This window comes from Cynocephalus volans, chromosome 2 (assembly GCF_027409185.1).
Source record: "Cynocephalus volans isolate mCynVol1 chromosome 2, mCynVol1.pri, whole genome shotgun sequence".
Classification (NCBI taxonomy): Eukaryota; Metazoa; Chordata; class Mammalia; order Dermoptera; family Cynocephalidae; genus Cynocephalus; species Cynocephalus volans.
This window is the reverse complement of record NC_084461.1, coordinates 52,908,649-52,926,232: the sequence shown is the minus strand read 5'-3', so window position 1 is coordinate 52,926,232 and position 17,584 is coordinate 52,908,649. Positions and strand designations below refer to the sequence as shown.

At 34.4% G+C, this 17,584-nt stretch overlaps 1 protein-coding gene across 2 annotated transcripts in view; it reads right to left on the bottom strand.

Annotated features, from left to right (window-relative positions):
• The window catches only part of IPO11 (importin 11), a 220,119-nt gene that overhangs the window by 154,540 nt on the left and 47,995 nt on the right, over positions 1-17,584 (bottom strand). For both annotated transcript variants that reach the window (XM_063086928.1, XM_063086929.1), the window contains exons 10-15: positions 14,840-15,032; positions 14,024-14,176; positions 12,512-12,555; positions 10,837-10,927; positions 2,137-2,184; positions 1,272-1,377 (exon numbers count right to left, since the gene is read on the bottom strand). In XM_063086928.1, the coding sequence (XP_062942998.1) occupies positions 1,272-1,377; positions 2,137-2,184; positions 10,837-10,927; positions 12,512-12,555; positions 14,024-14,176; positions 14,840-15,032 (635 nt within the window). The remainder of the gene's footprint in view (positions 1-1,271; positions 1,378-2,136; positions 2,185-10,836; positions 10,928-12,511; positions 12,556-14,023; positions 14,177-14,839; positions 15,033-17,584) is intronic.

Sequence of the window (17,584 nt, the reverse complement as noted above, 5' to 3'; positions counted from 1 at the left end):
TTGGGGCTTTTTTTTAGAAAACTACAATCTAAAAGATGATCAAACACATAGAAAAAAATTGCTCATTAAAATTTCAAAAACTGTATTTAAGTATTTCCCACCCTCAAAAAGTTTTTTTTTGTGTCATTTTTTCGTGACCGGCACTCAGCCAGTGAGTGCACCAGTCATTCCTATATAGGATCTGAACCCGCGGCGGGAGCGTCGCCGCGCTCCCAGCGCAGCACTCTACCGAGTGCGCCACGGGCTCGGCCCACCCTCAAAAAGTTTAAAACACACCTAAAGGAATTAAAGAATGCTAAGTAGTATACTAGTATTTCAGAAAAGGAAGAAAAGAGTGGGCAGAGGGAGATGTAATTTGAACAGGCCTTTAAGATAAACAGTGTTTGGGCAGAAAAGTAAAAAAATGCCATTTCAAAGGACAGGAACTGTTTGGACAAAGTCACAGAGCCAGAGTAACAAGACCTGTATAGAGTGAAGTGAAGGAAACACAGAACCATCAATTTTTGATTGAGACCTTGGGGATTACCACATTCAATACCCTGTTACAGATAAAGAAAATGAAGCTCAGAAAGGTCAGATTCAAGGTCATGGCCATTTTCAGGCAGAGTTTTCCTCAGATCTACTAAATCAGAATCTGCATGTTAACAAGATTAGCAGGTGATTCATAAGCACATTGAAGTTTGAGAAACACTGGTCTAGATCAGCTCTGTTCTTTAGAAATACAGGTTAAGTATCCCTTATCCAAAATGCTTGGGACCAGATATGTTTTAGATTTTGGATTTTTTCAGACTTTAGAATATTTTTGCATTATACCTACCAGTTGAATATACCAAATCCAAAACTCCGAAATGCTCCAAAATCCAAAACTTTCTGAGTGCCAGTGCTCATTGGAGCATTTCATATTTTGGATATTTGGATTAGGGCTACTTAGCCTGTACAACTGTCTTTCTTTGGTGCACGGTTTCTTTCTAGAACTCAAAGATCTCCATCTCCTTCCCTTAGCATAAAGTACTACTTCTTTTCTCCTGCTATCTTATATAATGTCAAATACTTCCTAGATATCACAATTCACATTTGAAGTAACTGTTGCCAACTGTTTTGTCTATATTTCAGTTATAAAATTCACAAGTCTTATTGTTCATACACCAGACATCATGTAAGTCATATTACGACTTTTTAAAAATCACAAGCAATTTTAATGCCTTCCTGCCTTCATTAGAAAATCACTAACATAAAGTAAGTGTATAATAAACACAAAATTGTATACTTGCCTATTGTGAATGACTTGTAATTCTGGAAGAAGTTGGTTTTTAAACCACTGATCAAAATCAACACTGTCAAACAGCTCATAAGCAGCTAATCCAACAGCATTATACACTGAAAAGAAAATTTAAGGAAAAAAAGTTAAGATTTCAGATACTGGGCCATAATGTATGTAAAAAACTAAACCTTAGGGACTATTTTGAAACATGATATGTTAATTAAGGGAAATACACAATATGTTAATCAGGAAAATTATTTAAATAATCATTTTAGAAACATTATTTATTTTACTCTATGTTTTTCCTAAATACTCCTTAGTACTTTCCAACTAAAAATTGTATACATTCTGACATAGTTAAAAAAAAATTATAAAATATCTGCTTCTATATGGATGTAATATTTTATGACCTGTACCCTTCTCACCTCTCTTCAGCCTCATCTTTCACCATAACTCTTTAGTCTTTATGTTTCAGTTAAACCAAAATAGACACAGTCCAAACTCTAACTGTGCTTGCTCCTCTAATTTCCCAGTCTTCATACTTACTGCTCTGTCTTCCTGGAACCCTCTTCCCATAACACCCCCTTGAACAGCTAAATCGTACTTATCTTTGTGTCTTCATGTTACACTTCCTTGGAATCTTTGCCTAGGCACAGCAAACTACCTTGTGATTACCACCTACTTCAGCATTAACCATCCCATACAGTATTATAATTAATTCTATTCTCTGCTTACTTGGTTATCTCCCCCAACAGATAGTTCTTGTATCTTAGCTACTCTTATATCCCAACTCTCCCAAAAGAAAACCTACCACAAAACAGATCCGCCAGCTATTGAATAAATAAAAGTTTCTACATCACTCAAGTTTAACATACCAGCATCTTTGATTAACAGTGCATTCATATCTTCCACATTTGTGGGCCCTAAAAAATAAGTATCAGTAAAGGTAAATAAAGCTAGTTTTTTAAAAAGTATTTTTTATTTAAACACAATTTGTTAGTTTCCCAGTTTACTGAAGTGAATATTAAACTTGCATACTGGTATAAAAGGAAAATCTAAGTTTTATTATCATCACCATTAGAAAACATAGGTACAACATGTAAAGCCATTAACAATATTAAAAATCATTATAACGTATTTAAATAAGCTATGACAAGCAATATTCTGGAAAAACGTATACCACAAATTGTTAACTACGGTATTATACAATTATTATAAAAGAAAATTCTTAAAAGAAAGAATAAGAAGATGAATCACACAACAGGAAAAAAGCAAAGAACAAGAATAGGCAATTTACAAAAGAAGCTATAAGCATAAAAAAATAAAAACCCAGGTTACGACAGTACATTAGGTAAGGAGTTAAAATAAAATGAAACGTGCAAACAAAAAAGTGAGTGATAGCCACTATGAAATGTGGAAACTTTAGAAAGTTGGCAATCTCCGCCCTACTATTCAGGAAGGATATCATGGTTAACATGAAAAACACAATTTACTTAATAATTATCTTTCTTTAGGACAGAAAAATTTCTAGCAAGTTTATCAGAGCACTTTTCTGCTACTAAATACAAATTCTTAAGCTAGCTGTTCCAATAAGCCAGAATAAATACAACCCTAAATAAACAAATTGTTTCAGAGCTATAAAGAAAACTAAAGTCAGAAATCACTGACCACCTTGCCAGCAACCTATCAGAGTGGAGCCTAAATAGCCTATCCTTTCCTACAGTGGTTTTAAAAGGTAAAGGACAATAGATTGTGCAGGAAGAAAAAAAATAATGTCAAAAACCAACAAAACAAAGTAACTTAAACAGTATAAATATTATCAAATTAACAAATCTGTAATCCTGCATAAAGAAATTAGTAACTGGTGAGTGACATCATCAAGATGGCATAATAGACGATCCTGGATGTCACCTCCCACCCCCCCAAAAAACCAATCAACTTACAGCTATTAAAGGCAAAAATGCCATCCTAAGATTGCTGGAACTCAGGAAAAGAGGCAAAGAGACTAGTGGAGTTCATGAAGGCATAAAAGGCGCTGAGAGGTAAGAGGGACCACTCTGACCATTCCAAGCCCTGGCTTTTTCCGGGGCTGACATGGTACAAGGCACGGAGCAGCTACCAGCATATGGAGCAGATATCAGGAGACAGCAAAGCCGCAGTAGCACCCTTTGTGTGAAACTACCTGGAGTCTGCAGGGGAGAAGGGTGCCTCAGAGTGCACCTTTCCATCTCCCAGGCTAGCAAAGCCACTCACAAGCTTCCCTTTGGACCTGCATAGTAGCCATAGCTGATGGAAAGAAGAAGCCACCTAGAGGTCAGTGAGTCTTTGCTGGAAACTTGTACACTGCGTATCCTACAGGAATCACAGGGGGAGGTGAGGGAGGGGTCTGACCCACCCCTTGGTGGGACACAGTGGACACAGTGTAGGCAGCTGATCTACCTTCCAATTGCACAGGCCATACATAGTGAGGTCTATTCAGGGAGGTAGGACTGCAGGGGCCACGGTTTGTGGGAAAGTCTCAAGCCTTTCCTGGGCTGGAATTTCCATACAGTCCAGTTGTGCCTGTGGTGACCTCACAAGACCCCACAAAAGGCTGACAATTAAAATCTGATCCACACAAAAAGGTTTCCCCAGTCTGAGAAACATCAGCAAAGCAGCAATCTAGCTCAGGCACAGGGCTCTAATTCCAGACTCCATGGGAAGCTTCCCCTAATTTGGTAATTAACAACAGAACAAGCAGATGAGTTCTAGCGCACAGGTTAGGTAGTGGGGGTAGCTATCAATCCATCACTAAACGGAAAGAAAAAACAAAACAAACAAAAAAAGCCACACACCAGAGAGAAAGCTCTGATACTAATCAGTAAGGTCAAAAACCACAAAAGAACACCTATAAAACTTATAAGAGACAGCTGACTCCTCAAATACCCAGGCATCAATGTAAAAACATAAAGATTAGGAAAGAACACAGAAATGTGACACCACCAAATGAAACAAAGTACCAGCAATAAACAACAGACTTAGAAGAACAGCAGATTTATGCAATGTCTGACAGAGAATTCAGAATAACTCTCTTAAGAATGTTCAGGGAGTTAGAAGAACATACAGATAGAAAACTAAGTGATATCTGAAAAACAATTCAGGAAAATGAGAAACTTGACAAGAGAATAGACTCAATTTTTAAAAACCAAAATAGGAATTCTAGAAATAAAGAATACATTATCTAAACTGAAAAACTCAGTTGAAAGCACCAACAGCAAACTTGATCAAACAGAGGTAAGAATCAGTGAGCTCAAAGACAGAACATATAAAATTATCCAATCAGCAGAGCAAAAAGGAAAAAGAAGAAAAAGTGAAACAGAAATGCAGCAGTTAAACGGAACTCCCTCAAGTGAAATAACCTCCGCATAATTGAGGTACCCAAAGGAAATGAAAAGGAAACCTAAAAAGCATATTCAAGAAAATAATGACTGAAAATTCCCCAAGCATGGAGAAAGCTGACAACATCCAGGTACAGGAGGCTCAGAGGTCAACAATCAAATTCAATCTGAAGAGAAATACTCCTAGGCACATCATAATCACATTACTAAAAGACAAAGAAAGAATACTGGAAGCAAGAAGAGAAAAGAAACATAACATTCAATGGAGCCCCAGTATGTCTCTCAGCAGATTTGCCAGTAGAAACCCTCCAGGCCAGAAGAGATGATATATACTCAGAGTGCTGAAGGAAAAAAACTGTCAACCAAAAATTCTCTATCCAGCAAAACTAACCTTCACATATGAAGGAGAAATAAAGTCTTTCCCAGACAAACTAAAGCTAAGGGAATTCATTAAAACTAGACCTATCATACAAGAAATGCTAAAGGGAGCCTTTCAATACAAAAGAAGATGATGCTAAGGAGCAGCAAGTAAACATTTGAAGGTGCATAACTCACTAGTAAAGTAAGGACACAGACAACCTCAGAATACTCCAATGTTATAAAGGTGGTGAATAAACCACTTATATCCTTAGTACGAAGGCTAAAGGACAAACCTAACAAGACAATAACAAATACAACTGTACAAAAGACAGGCAATATTAAAGAATGTAACTTGAAACAACAAAAGGGGGAAGGAGATGATCTCAAAGTATAGAGTTGGCTTAGGTTTTTCTTTTTTCTTAGATATTAAAGTAAAGTTGTTATTAGTTCAAAATAATCTGCTATGACTATACCATGTTTTTTGTAAGCCTCATGGTAACCATAACACAAAAACTTAGAAGAAACAAACTAAAAATAAATAGCAAGAAATCAAATACACTGCAAGAGAAAACCAGTAAACCACAAAACAGTAAGACCAGAAAAAAGGATCTACGAACAACCAGAAAAAAAGTAACAAAATTGCATTAACAAGTCCCTATATATCAATAATAACTCTAAATGTAAATAGACTACATGCCCCAATTAAAAGACACAGAGTGGCTCAATTGATTATAAAACAAGAACCAACAACATGCTGCCTACAAGAAATTCAATTTACCTATAAAGACACACATCAACTAAAAGTGAAGGAATGGAAAGAGATATTTCATGCAAATAGAAACCAAAAGAGAGCAGGAGTAGTTATACAAGATAAAATTGACTTCAGCAAAAGAAAGTAAAAAAAAAAGATAAGGAAGTTCATATATAATGATAAAGGGATCAATTCAACAAGAAGATATAACAATTTTAAATATATACACATCCAACACCAGAGCACCCTAATGGGAGAGACAGATTCTAGCACAGTAATAGTTGGGGACATTAAACCCCACTTTCAACAAAGAACAGGTCATCCAGACAGAAAATTAACCAAGAAACATCAGAATTAATCAGTATTCTAGACCGATTGGGTCCAATGGACATATCTCATCCAACAACTGTAGAATACACATTCTTCTCAGCAGCACGTGGAACAGTATCTAAAATAGACTATATGTTAGATTATAAAACAAGTCACAACAAATTTTAAAAAACTGAAATTAACTATTTTGTCCAAACACAAGGGAATAAAATTAGAACTCAACAACAAAAAGGACACTGGAAAATGTACAAATACATGGAAATTAAACATGCTCCTAAAGGAAATTTTTAAATTCCTGGATTCAAACAAAAATGAAAACACAACACACCAAAATCTATGTGATACAGCAAAAAGCAGTTCAAAGAGGGAAGTTTACAGCAATAAATGCCTATATCATAAAAAAGATTAAAAACTACAAATAAACAACATAACACTACACCTCAAGAAACTACAAAAACAAGAACAAACCAAACCCAAAATCAAGGGCCGGCCCATGGCTCACTCGGGAGAGTGCAGTGCTGATAACACCAAGGCCCCGGGTTCGGATCCCATATAGGGATGGCCGGTTCGCTCACTGGCTGAGCCTGGTGCCGACAAACCCAAAATCAGTAGAAGCAGAGAAATAATAAAGGTCAGAGGAGAAATCAATGAAATAGAGATTTAAAAAATAAATAAATAAAAAAGATCAATGAAACAAAGAATTGTTTTTTCAAAAACAAATAAAATCAACAAACCTTTAGATAGACTAATGAAGAGAGATGATGCAAACAATTAAAATCAGAAATGAAAAAGGAGACATCACAACTGATAACACAGAAATATAAAGGATCATAAGAGACTACTATGAACAACTAAATGCTAACAAACTAGAAAACCTAAAAGAAATGGATAAATTATTGGACACATACAACTTACCAAGTTGTTTTTCTTTTTTTTTTTTAAAGATGACCGGTAAGGGGATCTTAACTCTTGACTTGGTGTTGTCAGCACCACGCTCAGCCAGTGAGCAAACTGGCCATCCCTATATGGGATCCGAACCCAGGGCCTTGGTGTTATCAGCACCGCACTCTCCTGAGTGAGCCACGGGCCGGCCACAACTTACCAAGTTTGAATCATGAAGAACTAGATAGCCTAAACAGACCAATAACAAGGAATGGGATTGAAACAGTAATAAAGTCTCCCAACAAAGAAAACCCCAGGACCAAACAGTTTCACTGCTGAATTCTACAAAACATTTAAAGAACTAATACCAGCTCTTCTCAAACTTTTCCAAAAAACTAACGAGAAGGGAATACTCCCAAACTCATTATATGAGGCCAGCATTACTCTTATAGCAAAACACTAAAAAGACACAACAAAAAAGAAAACTACAGACCAGTACCCCTAATGAACACAGATGTGAATATCCTCAATAAAATACTAGCAAACTGAATCCAAAAACACATTAAAAAAATCACTCACCATGGTCAAGTGGGATTCATCCCAGGGATGCAAGGATGTTCAACATATGCAAAATAACAAATGTGATATATCACAACAATAGAATGAAGGAAAACATCGTATTATGATCATCTTAACAGATGCAGAAAAACCATCTGATAAAATCCAACACCCATTCATGATAAAAACATTCGCAAATTAGGTATAGAAAGTATGTACCTCAACACAACAAAGGCCATATACATCAAACTCACAGCTAGTTTCATACTGAATGAACAAAAATTGGAAGTGTTTCATCTAGATCTGGAACAATACAAGAATACCTACTTTTCCCACTCTTATTCAACATAGTACTGAAAGTTCTAGCCAGTGCAATAAGGAAAGAGAAAACAATAAGTGGCATCCAAATTGTAAAGGAGGAAGCCAAACTATCCCTATTTGCAGATGACATGATACTATACATAGAAAATCCTAAAGACTCCACCTTAAAATTACTGAACTAATAACTGAATTCAGTATAGTAGCAGGATACAAAATCAATACACAAAAATCAATCATGTTCTTCTACACCAATAACAAACAGCTAAAGAAGAAATCAAGAAAATAGTTTCATTCACTATAACTAACTACCCCAAAAGTGAAGAAATACTTAGGAGTAAATTTAATGAAGGAAATGAAAGAACTCCACAACAAAAACTATAAAACACTGGTGAAAGAAACTGAAGACACAAATAAATGGAAAAATACATGAGTCAGAAGAATTAATATCATCAAAATGCCCATATTACCCAAAGCAATCCACACATTCAATGCAATCCCTATCAAAATACCAATGACATTCTCCACAGAAATAGAAAAAACAATCTTAAAACTTCTATGGAACTACAAGAGGTCCTGTATAGCTAAAGCAAACGTGAACAAAAAGAACAAAGTTGTTGCAGGTATCACACTACCTGAATTCAAAATATACTATAAAGCTGTAGTAACCAAAACGGCATGGTACTGGCATAAAAATAAACAGACCAATGGAACACAACAGAGAGCTCAGAAATAAATCCATGCACTTACTGCCAAGTGATTTTCAACAAGGGTGCCAAGAATATACACTGGGGAAAGAACATCCTCTTCAATAAAGAGTGATGGGAAAACTGGATATTCAAATGCAGGAGATTGAAACTAGACCACTATCTCTCACCATACATAAAAATCAACTCAAAATGAATTAAAGACCTAAATTTAAGACCAGAAACTATTAAACTACAAGAAAATAGAAGAAAATATAGGGGAAATGCTATATAAAATGGGAGTGGGCAATGCTTTTTTGAGCAAGATTGCAAAGGCACAGACAACTAAAGCAAAAACAGACTAACGGGACTACATCAAACTAAAAAGCTTCTGTGTAGCATGGGACACAATCAACAAAGGGAAGAGACAACTTACACAATGGAAGGAAGTGTTTGTAAACTACACACCAGACAAGGGGCTAATATTCCAGATACGTAAAGAACTCAATTCAACAGAAAAAAACAAATAACAATTAAAAAATGGGCAAAGGAACTGAACAGATATTTCTCAAAAGAAGACATACAAATGGCCAACAGGTACATGAAAAAATACTCAACTTCACTAATATTCAAGAAAATGGAAATTAAAACCATAATGAGATATCACCTGACTCCAATTAGAAGGGCTATTATCAAAAAGATAGAAAGTAACAAATGATAGCACATAAAGACAAATACCACATGATCTCACTCATGTGTGGAACTTAAAAAGAAAAAAAAAAAAAGTGGCTTTCATAGAAGCAGAGAGTAGAATAATGGTTACCAGAGGCTGAGAGGCAAGAGGGAGGAGGGAGAAGTAGTGGACTAATAGGTACAAAACTATGATATCTACCCTAAGTGAGTCATTGTGCAGTATATGCATGTATTGAAACACACTGTACCCCACAAATACGTAAAAGTAAACGTTAAAATTTAAAAAAAAAAGAAATTAGTAACCCACTATACAATGCAAATCAACCCATGTGAAAATACAATAAAGCTCAAACTACCTTTAAAAATTAACATAACTTGACTGATAGCTCATTTGAAGCTGAAACACTCTATTATGTTTTTGAGAAAACAAAAGCCTAAAAGGTGAGCTCCTCTCTTACTACAAACAGGATCAGGAATCTCCTTCCCTACAGGAGATTCTCTTGCTGTATGACATCACCACCTGCTCAACAGCTGATCCTTATATTACCACTCTTGCCCCAACCAATCAAATAATCTACTCCCTCAGAACATTCCACTGCCTTCTGCCTCTTATAAGCACTTGACACTTACATGCTCTTCTCTAGGACACACCTCCTTACTTCTCTTCATACTTCTAGGACTGTTTCTCACTTTTTTTCTGACTTTTTTGCAGGGCGTTTCACCTCCTCATATCCCTATAGGTAAAATCTTAGGTTCTGTTCTTGAACCTCTACTTCTCTACTTTTCTCCCAAGGCTCCTTATGTGCATTGACTCCAAAAGTATATCTCTATTTCCAGCCACTACTAATGAGATAACTTTTCCCTGTCATTACGACTCAAAAGTTTAGGATCATCTTTGATCACTTTCTCTTTCTCAGCACGTTCAGTTGCCAAAAAGCAATCAATCAACAAATAGTTACTGAGTATGCCAGACACTGTGAATAAAGTATGAAGAAAACAGACATGATCAATGGCCCCTGGAATTTACAGTCAAGCAGAAAAGTCAGAAATCATAAATCACTGAAACATGGTACTATAACACCAAGGTCAAGGGTTCAGTTCTTTGCACTAGCCAGACATACACAAAAAACATAAAATGAAATAAATAAAATAAAATAAAATAAAAAATCAATGATAGTAAATAAATAACTAATTACTTGTGTATAAAGTGAAATAATCAAGTGCCAAAATTTTATTTCATTATTCTCTCTTAAATCCATCACCTTCTTTCCATTCCTACTGCCACCATTCATTCTAACTGAGGCTAACACTTATTATTTTAACCTTCTCTCACCAATTCCTACAACTATTGCAGACAGTTTCCCCAAACAGTATGACTGCTATTTTGCTTATGCTGCTATTATGTTTACAACAGCAAAACCTAACTATCATATTCCAAGCTATAACTAAAGGACTATCTCAAAAATCCCACACCTTCAGGAAAGAAACATTCTGTCTTTCTCAAATTGATATCCATGATATGACCTAGGAAACAGCACATTATATATAGTAGGCACTTAAACTATTTTAACTGAACACTAATTAAATCAATAAATTAAACCATGACAAAATATACCTTACCTTGAAGTGTTTGCATCATTTCTAGAAGTACAGGAGTAAGAGTCTGATTATATTCATGGAATATATCTATAAATAGTACTTCAGTGCAAGGCTAGAGAAGGAAAAGAATTAAATTGTTTTAATTTAAAACAATTTAAAAGAAAATGAATTGTTTTATTTCTAATAAAAACAATGGTATATTGTATTGACTAATTCTACAATAAAGCAAATACTCATTCTTAAAATCCTAAAACTGTGAAAATGTTTCCAATTCTTGATTTTTTTTAAGATTACTATTTTTGTAATAAGCACAACAGAAAATAAAATCAAATTATAATTTAATTCATAAAATAAAAAGTTTCATTATTTTAATTATTTAGCATTATGCATTCAAAAGCTTAAAACTACAGAGAACAGTTTACATATTTAATTAGCCATGCTTTAAATTAAAAAACCATTCTGTAGCCACATTCATGTATACTCCAGTACCATAAATGACTGGCTATGCAAAATTTAATCTGTGAAAAAATTCTATATTTTCTTAGCAATGATATATAATAAGCAACAACAGCAACTCATGAATTTGATTCACCATATAAAGTAGTATTTCTTCAGCCAGCCACCCCCCCCAAAAAAGTAGTATTCCTTTTAACAAACAGCTACATAAAAAGAATGATTCGTTTTGGTTCTTAAAAGTACTGAATCACTAGATGGTTCATAATATTAAAAAATTATAATTAAATTTTTAAGGTACTGTGCTTTTTCTTTAAGAAAAATTCTATAGATACACATACTGAAATATGTAGAAATGAAATAATATTATCATCTCGGATATGTGCTTCAAAGTAATCCAAGTTCGGGAAGGGGAAGTGCTTACATGAAAACTGGACTAGCCATGAGTTAATAACTGATAAAGTTATCATGAAGGGCTTATAACATTATTCTGTTTTTTAATATGTTTGCACTTCTCCCTAAAAGGAATTTTATTACAAAATCAAAGTAATTAATTTTTTAAGTTTTTTTTAAGCCCAAAGACCATATTTGATAAATTTGTCTTAAAGGCAAAATGTTTGCCATATTAATAAATGTGTTTTAAAAGCATCCTATAACTGAAAGCAATGGGCTAGTCTCTAAGAATCATATGAAGGGTCTTCAAAAAGTTCATGGAAAGATTAGTATTAGGGGGTTTGGAGAGTCATAGTTTGGGTAAAGGGCATAAAGAAAAATTACAACTTGTAATAATGAATATGCTAATAATAAAAAAAATTCAAAAAAGAAAGATTAGTATTATCTTTTCATTCCATTTTTCCACGAATTTTGTGAAGTACCCTCGTACAAGGTGGTTAAAAGAAATAACGTTATCAAAAGAAGCTTTATTAATAAAGTACTTAACAAGGAAAAAAATCATTCTAGCTAAAAATGTGAGAGCTTTCACTTTCAAATACGTTTTCCATTTATGCAATGACAATTATTCCCTAAGCAATTTGGCTGAAAAGTGAAGAAAAGTTTAGTTTGCAAGTTAACAAAAAGAGAAAAAATTCAGATTAAAATTCTTAAGTACTCTCCTCTCAAATACAGTTTCCTACAGTTATAAATAGCTTCCTATCTGTTGGACTTAATATTGGGAATCTCCAACAGAATGTCATTCTTTAGAGAGGTTAAGCTTTCCCCTGCCAATTTTTCTATTAATACTTACCCTCAAACTATATTTCCAAGAATCTCCTCCTGTTTCTTCCACTGCTGCAATTAAAAATATGACAAATGATACTCTCCAGAAATGTAATAATGATATTTCCAAAACTTTTTGGAAATGTCATTTTGGGGGCTGGCCAGTTAGCTCACTTGGTTAGAGCATGGTGCTGGTAACCCCAAGGTCAAAGGTTCAGATCCCTATACCAGCCAGCCACCAAAAAAAAAAAAAAAATCTCAGTTTAGAAAACAAAGATTTTAATAACATCAATATAATATTTCTGTTAATTGTTTTAAACATGACAATAAAAGCAAAACCTTGGAAACACAGACCTTACACAGATTTCTTTAATATAAGCTAAAGATCACATGTGTGTATCTGACAGTCACCTATCAAGTGTTTATTACATCCATAAGCATTCTCACTTTCATTAAAAATTCTTTATGGAGGAAAGCTCAAAGTACTTGTCATTTCCAGAGTATGTGATATCACCTGATACAATATCACTACAGTCCTGAGAATCATTTCATTTTAATGCAGTAATCATGTTTCACAAGTTAAAGTGATTAGTCACACTTTCCATAAATTTCCTATAAAGTAAAATACTTCAGAATTTTTAAAAATCTGGAGACTCAACGCTTCTTACTACATTGTATACACTGCATAAAGAAAGCAAACTGAAACATAAGATTTTATCTAGGAAAAAGCCAAAACACAAAAGAATGGATTGTGCAGTACAATGCTGTAATTTCTAAATGAACTAAAATTATTTCTAAATAACAAAAAGAGGAGGAAAATAAATCTCCCAAAAAGTAAAAGCCATTCTTAAAATATTAGGAAACAAATGAGGGGTCTTCAAAAAATTCATGGAAAGAGTCTTATTATCTTTTAATTCTACATTTTTCACAAACTTTTAAAAGTACCCTTGTCTTTGTGTAACTATACAAGGGCATCCAGCCAAACAGGTAAGCCTGTGTCCCACCATGGCCAAAGTAATTCATACCAGGCACGATTCCCTGACTTTCTATAGCAAGGGCCCTTTTAGGTTTATGCTACTCAGTTGTCTACTACCAAAATTCAAACAGGTAAAAGGATCCCCTGTAAAAATTAACAAAAATTAACCATCAAAAAATCTCCAAATTTCTTTTTGAAGCAATGATTTCTTCAAATAAAAAATAATATAGGATGAATCACAAGTAACAACTGACCTGATAATACAGTCAATTAATTTTATATTTTTGTTTTAAACCACAAGTTATACTTGTAAGTGCATCTAAAAATTAAAAGATCTCTTTCTGGACAAAATCCTATATCATATTTGAATAAGTCCTTTATTTTCTGCTTCTAAATTTTATCTACTGGGTAACAAAAAGGGTGATAATTTTAAAAAACCATGATTCTCAGATCAAAAGTGCTATATTAAAATACAATGCTATTATAGCTATCACTCAAATAGATAACTTAGTATTGAAGGAAGGGAGAGAAAAACCCCACTAAAAATGAAAAATTAAGTCTTACTAAAGCCTTCTGGGTCTTCTTCCCACATTGTCAGTTCTTCTTCAGTTAATAGAAAATAATGAGAAACTAATCTTCTACATATCTCTGTCAAAGTGGGATATGTGAAGAATGCCACCTTAATCTTATGGGCTTCAAGAGTTTCAGGGCTGCTATCTACAAAAATAAAATTTCCAAGTTAATTGTACAGCCAAACATTCTACGTAAGTTGAATTATGTAACTTAAATAACACTCTCAGGAAAAAAGATGCACTTGCATATAAATTTTCATTTTTTATTATGAATATCTCAAAGACTCTCTCTCCTTTATTTGCAACACACCCACATCAGTCCTGCTTCTGGCTTACCACCACAGCTTGTACCTCACCAAGATGTATTACCACAGCACACTGAAGTGAGTTAGTCATACGTCTCTCTCTTCCCCCTAGAAGACTTCCTTATTCATCTTGGTACATATTCATATGAATGAATTCTAAATAATATAACAAACACTTTAACCTGTCTAGAAGCAACCACACTTTATATTAAGTCAGAGAAAGCTTTTAACTGTTCAAATGAATACAACCCACAATGTAAGCTTCAATAGGTACTATAAAAGACAGTGTACTAAATGCACACTTTATTGTTTTTAAAGGCTGGTATTCACATATTAAAGACTATAATCCTTATCTCTATTTCATGTCCCAGTAAGTGCATTCTTCAGACCAAGACAAATGAATTTCAAAAAAAAGTACATAAAAGTAGCAATTACTTCATGCTTAGATTAAAATAAATGAAATTTAAAAAAAAAAAACAAAAAACCTACCAGTAAAGCATTACCTTCAAAATTTTTGGATGGCTTATAAGCATAGTTTTTGACAATCATCTTAATGAGATTCATGCACTGGACAATGAATCGTTCAAATGTAACGCCTTCGCCAACTTCTGTAAAAACAAAGCTTACAGAAAATTCCAGTGATCTCTGAATTAGAGGAGTAAATGAAAAGGGATGCTGATCCAAGAAGTCCAAAAGCTATAAAGAAAAAAATTAAGATGTATTTTCCCCAAATTCATATTGGAATATAGTCACTCCAATTATAACTTTACTAATAAACATTTAGCAAGTTTTATATCTTGTTGGGGAGTCTGTGTATACGCAATTTTACATGTACTATAATCTTTCTTGGGGTACATAATATAATGTAGATGATATCATATGATATCTCATAACAAGAACTCTCTGTTATTTCTAGTACAGGGACCAAAACAGACCCATTTTATACTTAATTTGATAACAACAGGTAAATACGGTACTAAAGCATAAGTGTATAAAAGATATGCCTTTAAAAAGTAATAGATAAATGGAAAGAATTTAAAAATTATCCTGTCTTTCCTGCATGAACTGTATTTTGATGTACCAAACGGTTAATGGAGATTTCTTATTTATAGAATTTCAGCTAATAAATGCAAAAGGAATAATAGAATGTCATCATTTTGTAAGTCCTAATCAAATAATGGATCTAGGCAATGATCATCAATGCATACTAAAATCGATAGGAGAAAGGCTGTTGAAAAACTCTGATAGCTCACTTATCAATCTTAGACCAGACATTGTGTGCCTCCTGATGAGATGCAACACGAAATACACAGCACTACCTGTATTCTTGCCATCCTACCCCATTCCACACTCTCCCCCTCACGCCCCCCAAAAACCTGAATGTGATCAAGCCTCTAGAGCTAACTACGAATTTATAAGAAATATGAAAGGAGGAGGAGGAGCATGGAGACAAAGGCACATGTTAAATAACACAAGGGGATACAAGCAGCCAAATCCAAAACACAGAAAACTGCAGAAAATGACTTGTTACCTCAGGAAATAGATTTAAAAAATTCATGAAACAAGCAGAGAAATCTGAAAACTGACTAGATATTTAAATGATATTAAGAAGCTATTACTATTTTTTAAATGTGTTAAGATCACGTTTGAAAACAAAAAACTCTATTGCTTAAAGACACATACTCAAAATTTACAGGTAATTCTATATACTATCAGGGATTTGCTTTAAAATAACCAGCAAGGGTACAGATGAGAAGAAAGCATACAGACAAAACAGGACTGACGTGACCACATGTTGATAACTGCTGAAGCTGAGTGATAACTTCATGGGGACTAAGTTATACAATTTTATTGGGAGGCATGTTTGAAATGTTCCAATTTTTAAAACTTTAACAAAGTCTTAAAAATCATAAATATGAATTTCATAAGTGAAATTATTGCTTCCAACTTGTCCTGAAAAAATAGTAAATTATAGAAACCATCTATCCATGTCATTATTTTAAGTAAGGATTAAAAGAAAGAACTGAAAAATCCAGTAGCTCAATAATCAATGTGTTTTCTAAAACAGACCATCTAAATAATGGTTTTTAAATTTTCACTCATGTGACTGACCTGAGCAGGGACTGTTGGTGGCAGAGATGCAGGCCAATGTCAGTGACATATACTGCAGAGCCCCAATGACTAACTACATCATCCTGTTTTACTTTGCTTTGTGTTTTCAACTTAAAAGATCTGAGTCAATTTTATACTGGGTCTTGAAAAATTAAGTGGGCTTTTGCTGTTGATACTATTTGGCACATGAGAAATGAAGACAACTGAAACTAAAGGTAAATGCTACCCCTCAAAAAATAGCTCATTTCTATTCCTTTCCTCCCCTCCCAGGGAACAGACAACCACAGCCCTATTATTGACCCTTCAATGAAAAGGGGAAAATAGGTTACAGATTTGGATATTCCCACCTATCTTCTAGTACCTATTTTAGTGCAAGTAGTCCTCAAACCAGGTCTTCCTAACTGCTAAACCCAATTCTTTGCACTTCTCCAAATTCTCCAAACCCCAAATTTCATTAAAAATTAACAAGTTTATATAAAACTTAGTTTTAGCAAAAATGTATACACATTGCCTAGCACAGTGCACCCATATGATTCCAGTCAAAAGATGTTTTATATTGGTAATCTGATAGTCATTCTTAATAATGCTGACTTCTGATATTATACTGGCTCCTATATGTGATCTATATCCAGCTGTACGGCACTGCCATCCCTCTTTATCTCTGCTTTCTACAGTGGTTCTAAGAATAATAAGCTTTAGAGGAATCAATTTTTCTTTTTTTTTTTTTTTTTTTTTTTTTTTTTTTTTTTTTTTATTTTTAAAAATTTATTTATTATTATTACTTTTTTTTAACATTCAAAGATATTGTTGAGGAGTAGAGGGAGGGGCAGGTGGGAGAGGGGTAGGGAAACAGAGGTAGAGGTGGGGGGCTGGGCTGGCCTGGTTGTGGAGGGCAGAGGGTTGTGGCTGAGGCCTTCATTCCATGCCCCTCACTCTGGCTTATGGGCCAGTGGGGTTTCTGGTGGTGGCTTGATTGCTGCCTGGCTGGATGCAGACATTGGGGTGGGCGTGGCTGAGGCCCTTGGCCAACACCCCCTACCCTTGGTGGAGGGCCTGGGGAGCTTCTGGCTCTTTTAGATTTTATAGGTGTTCTTTGGTGGTGTTAGACCTTGACTGGTTACTATCAGAACTTTGTC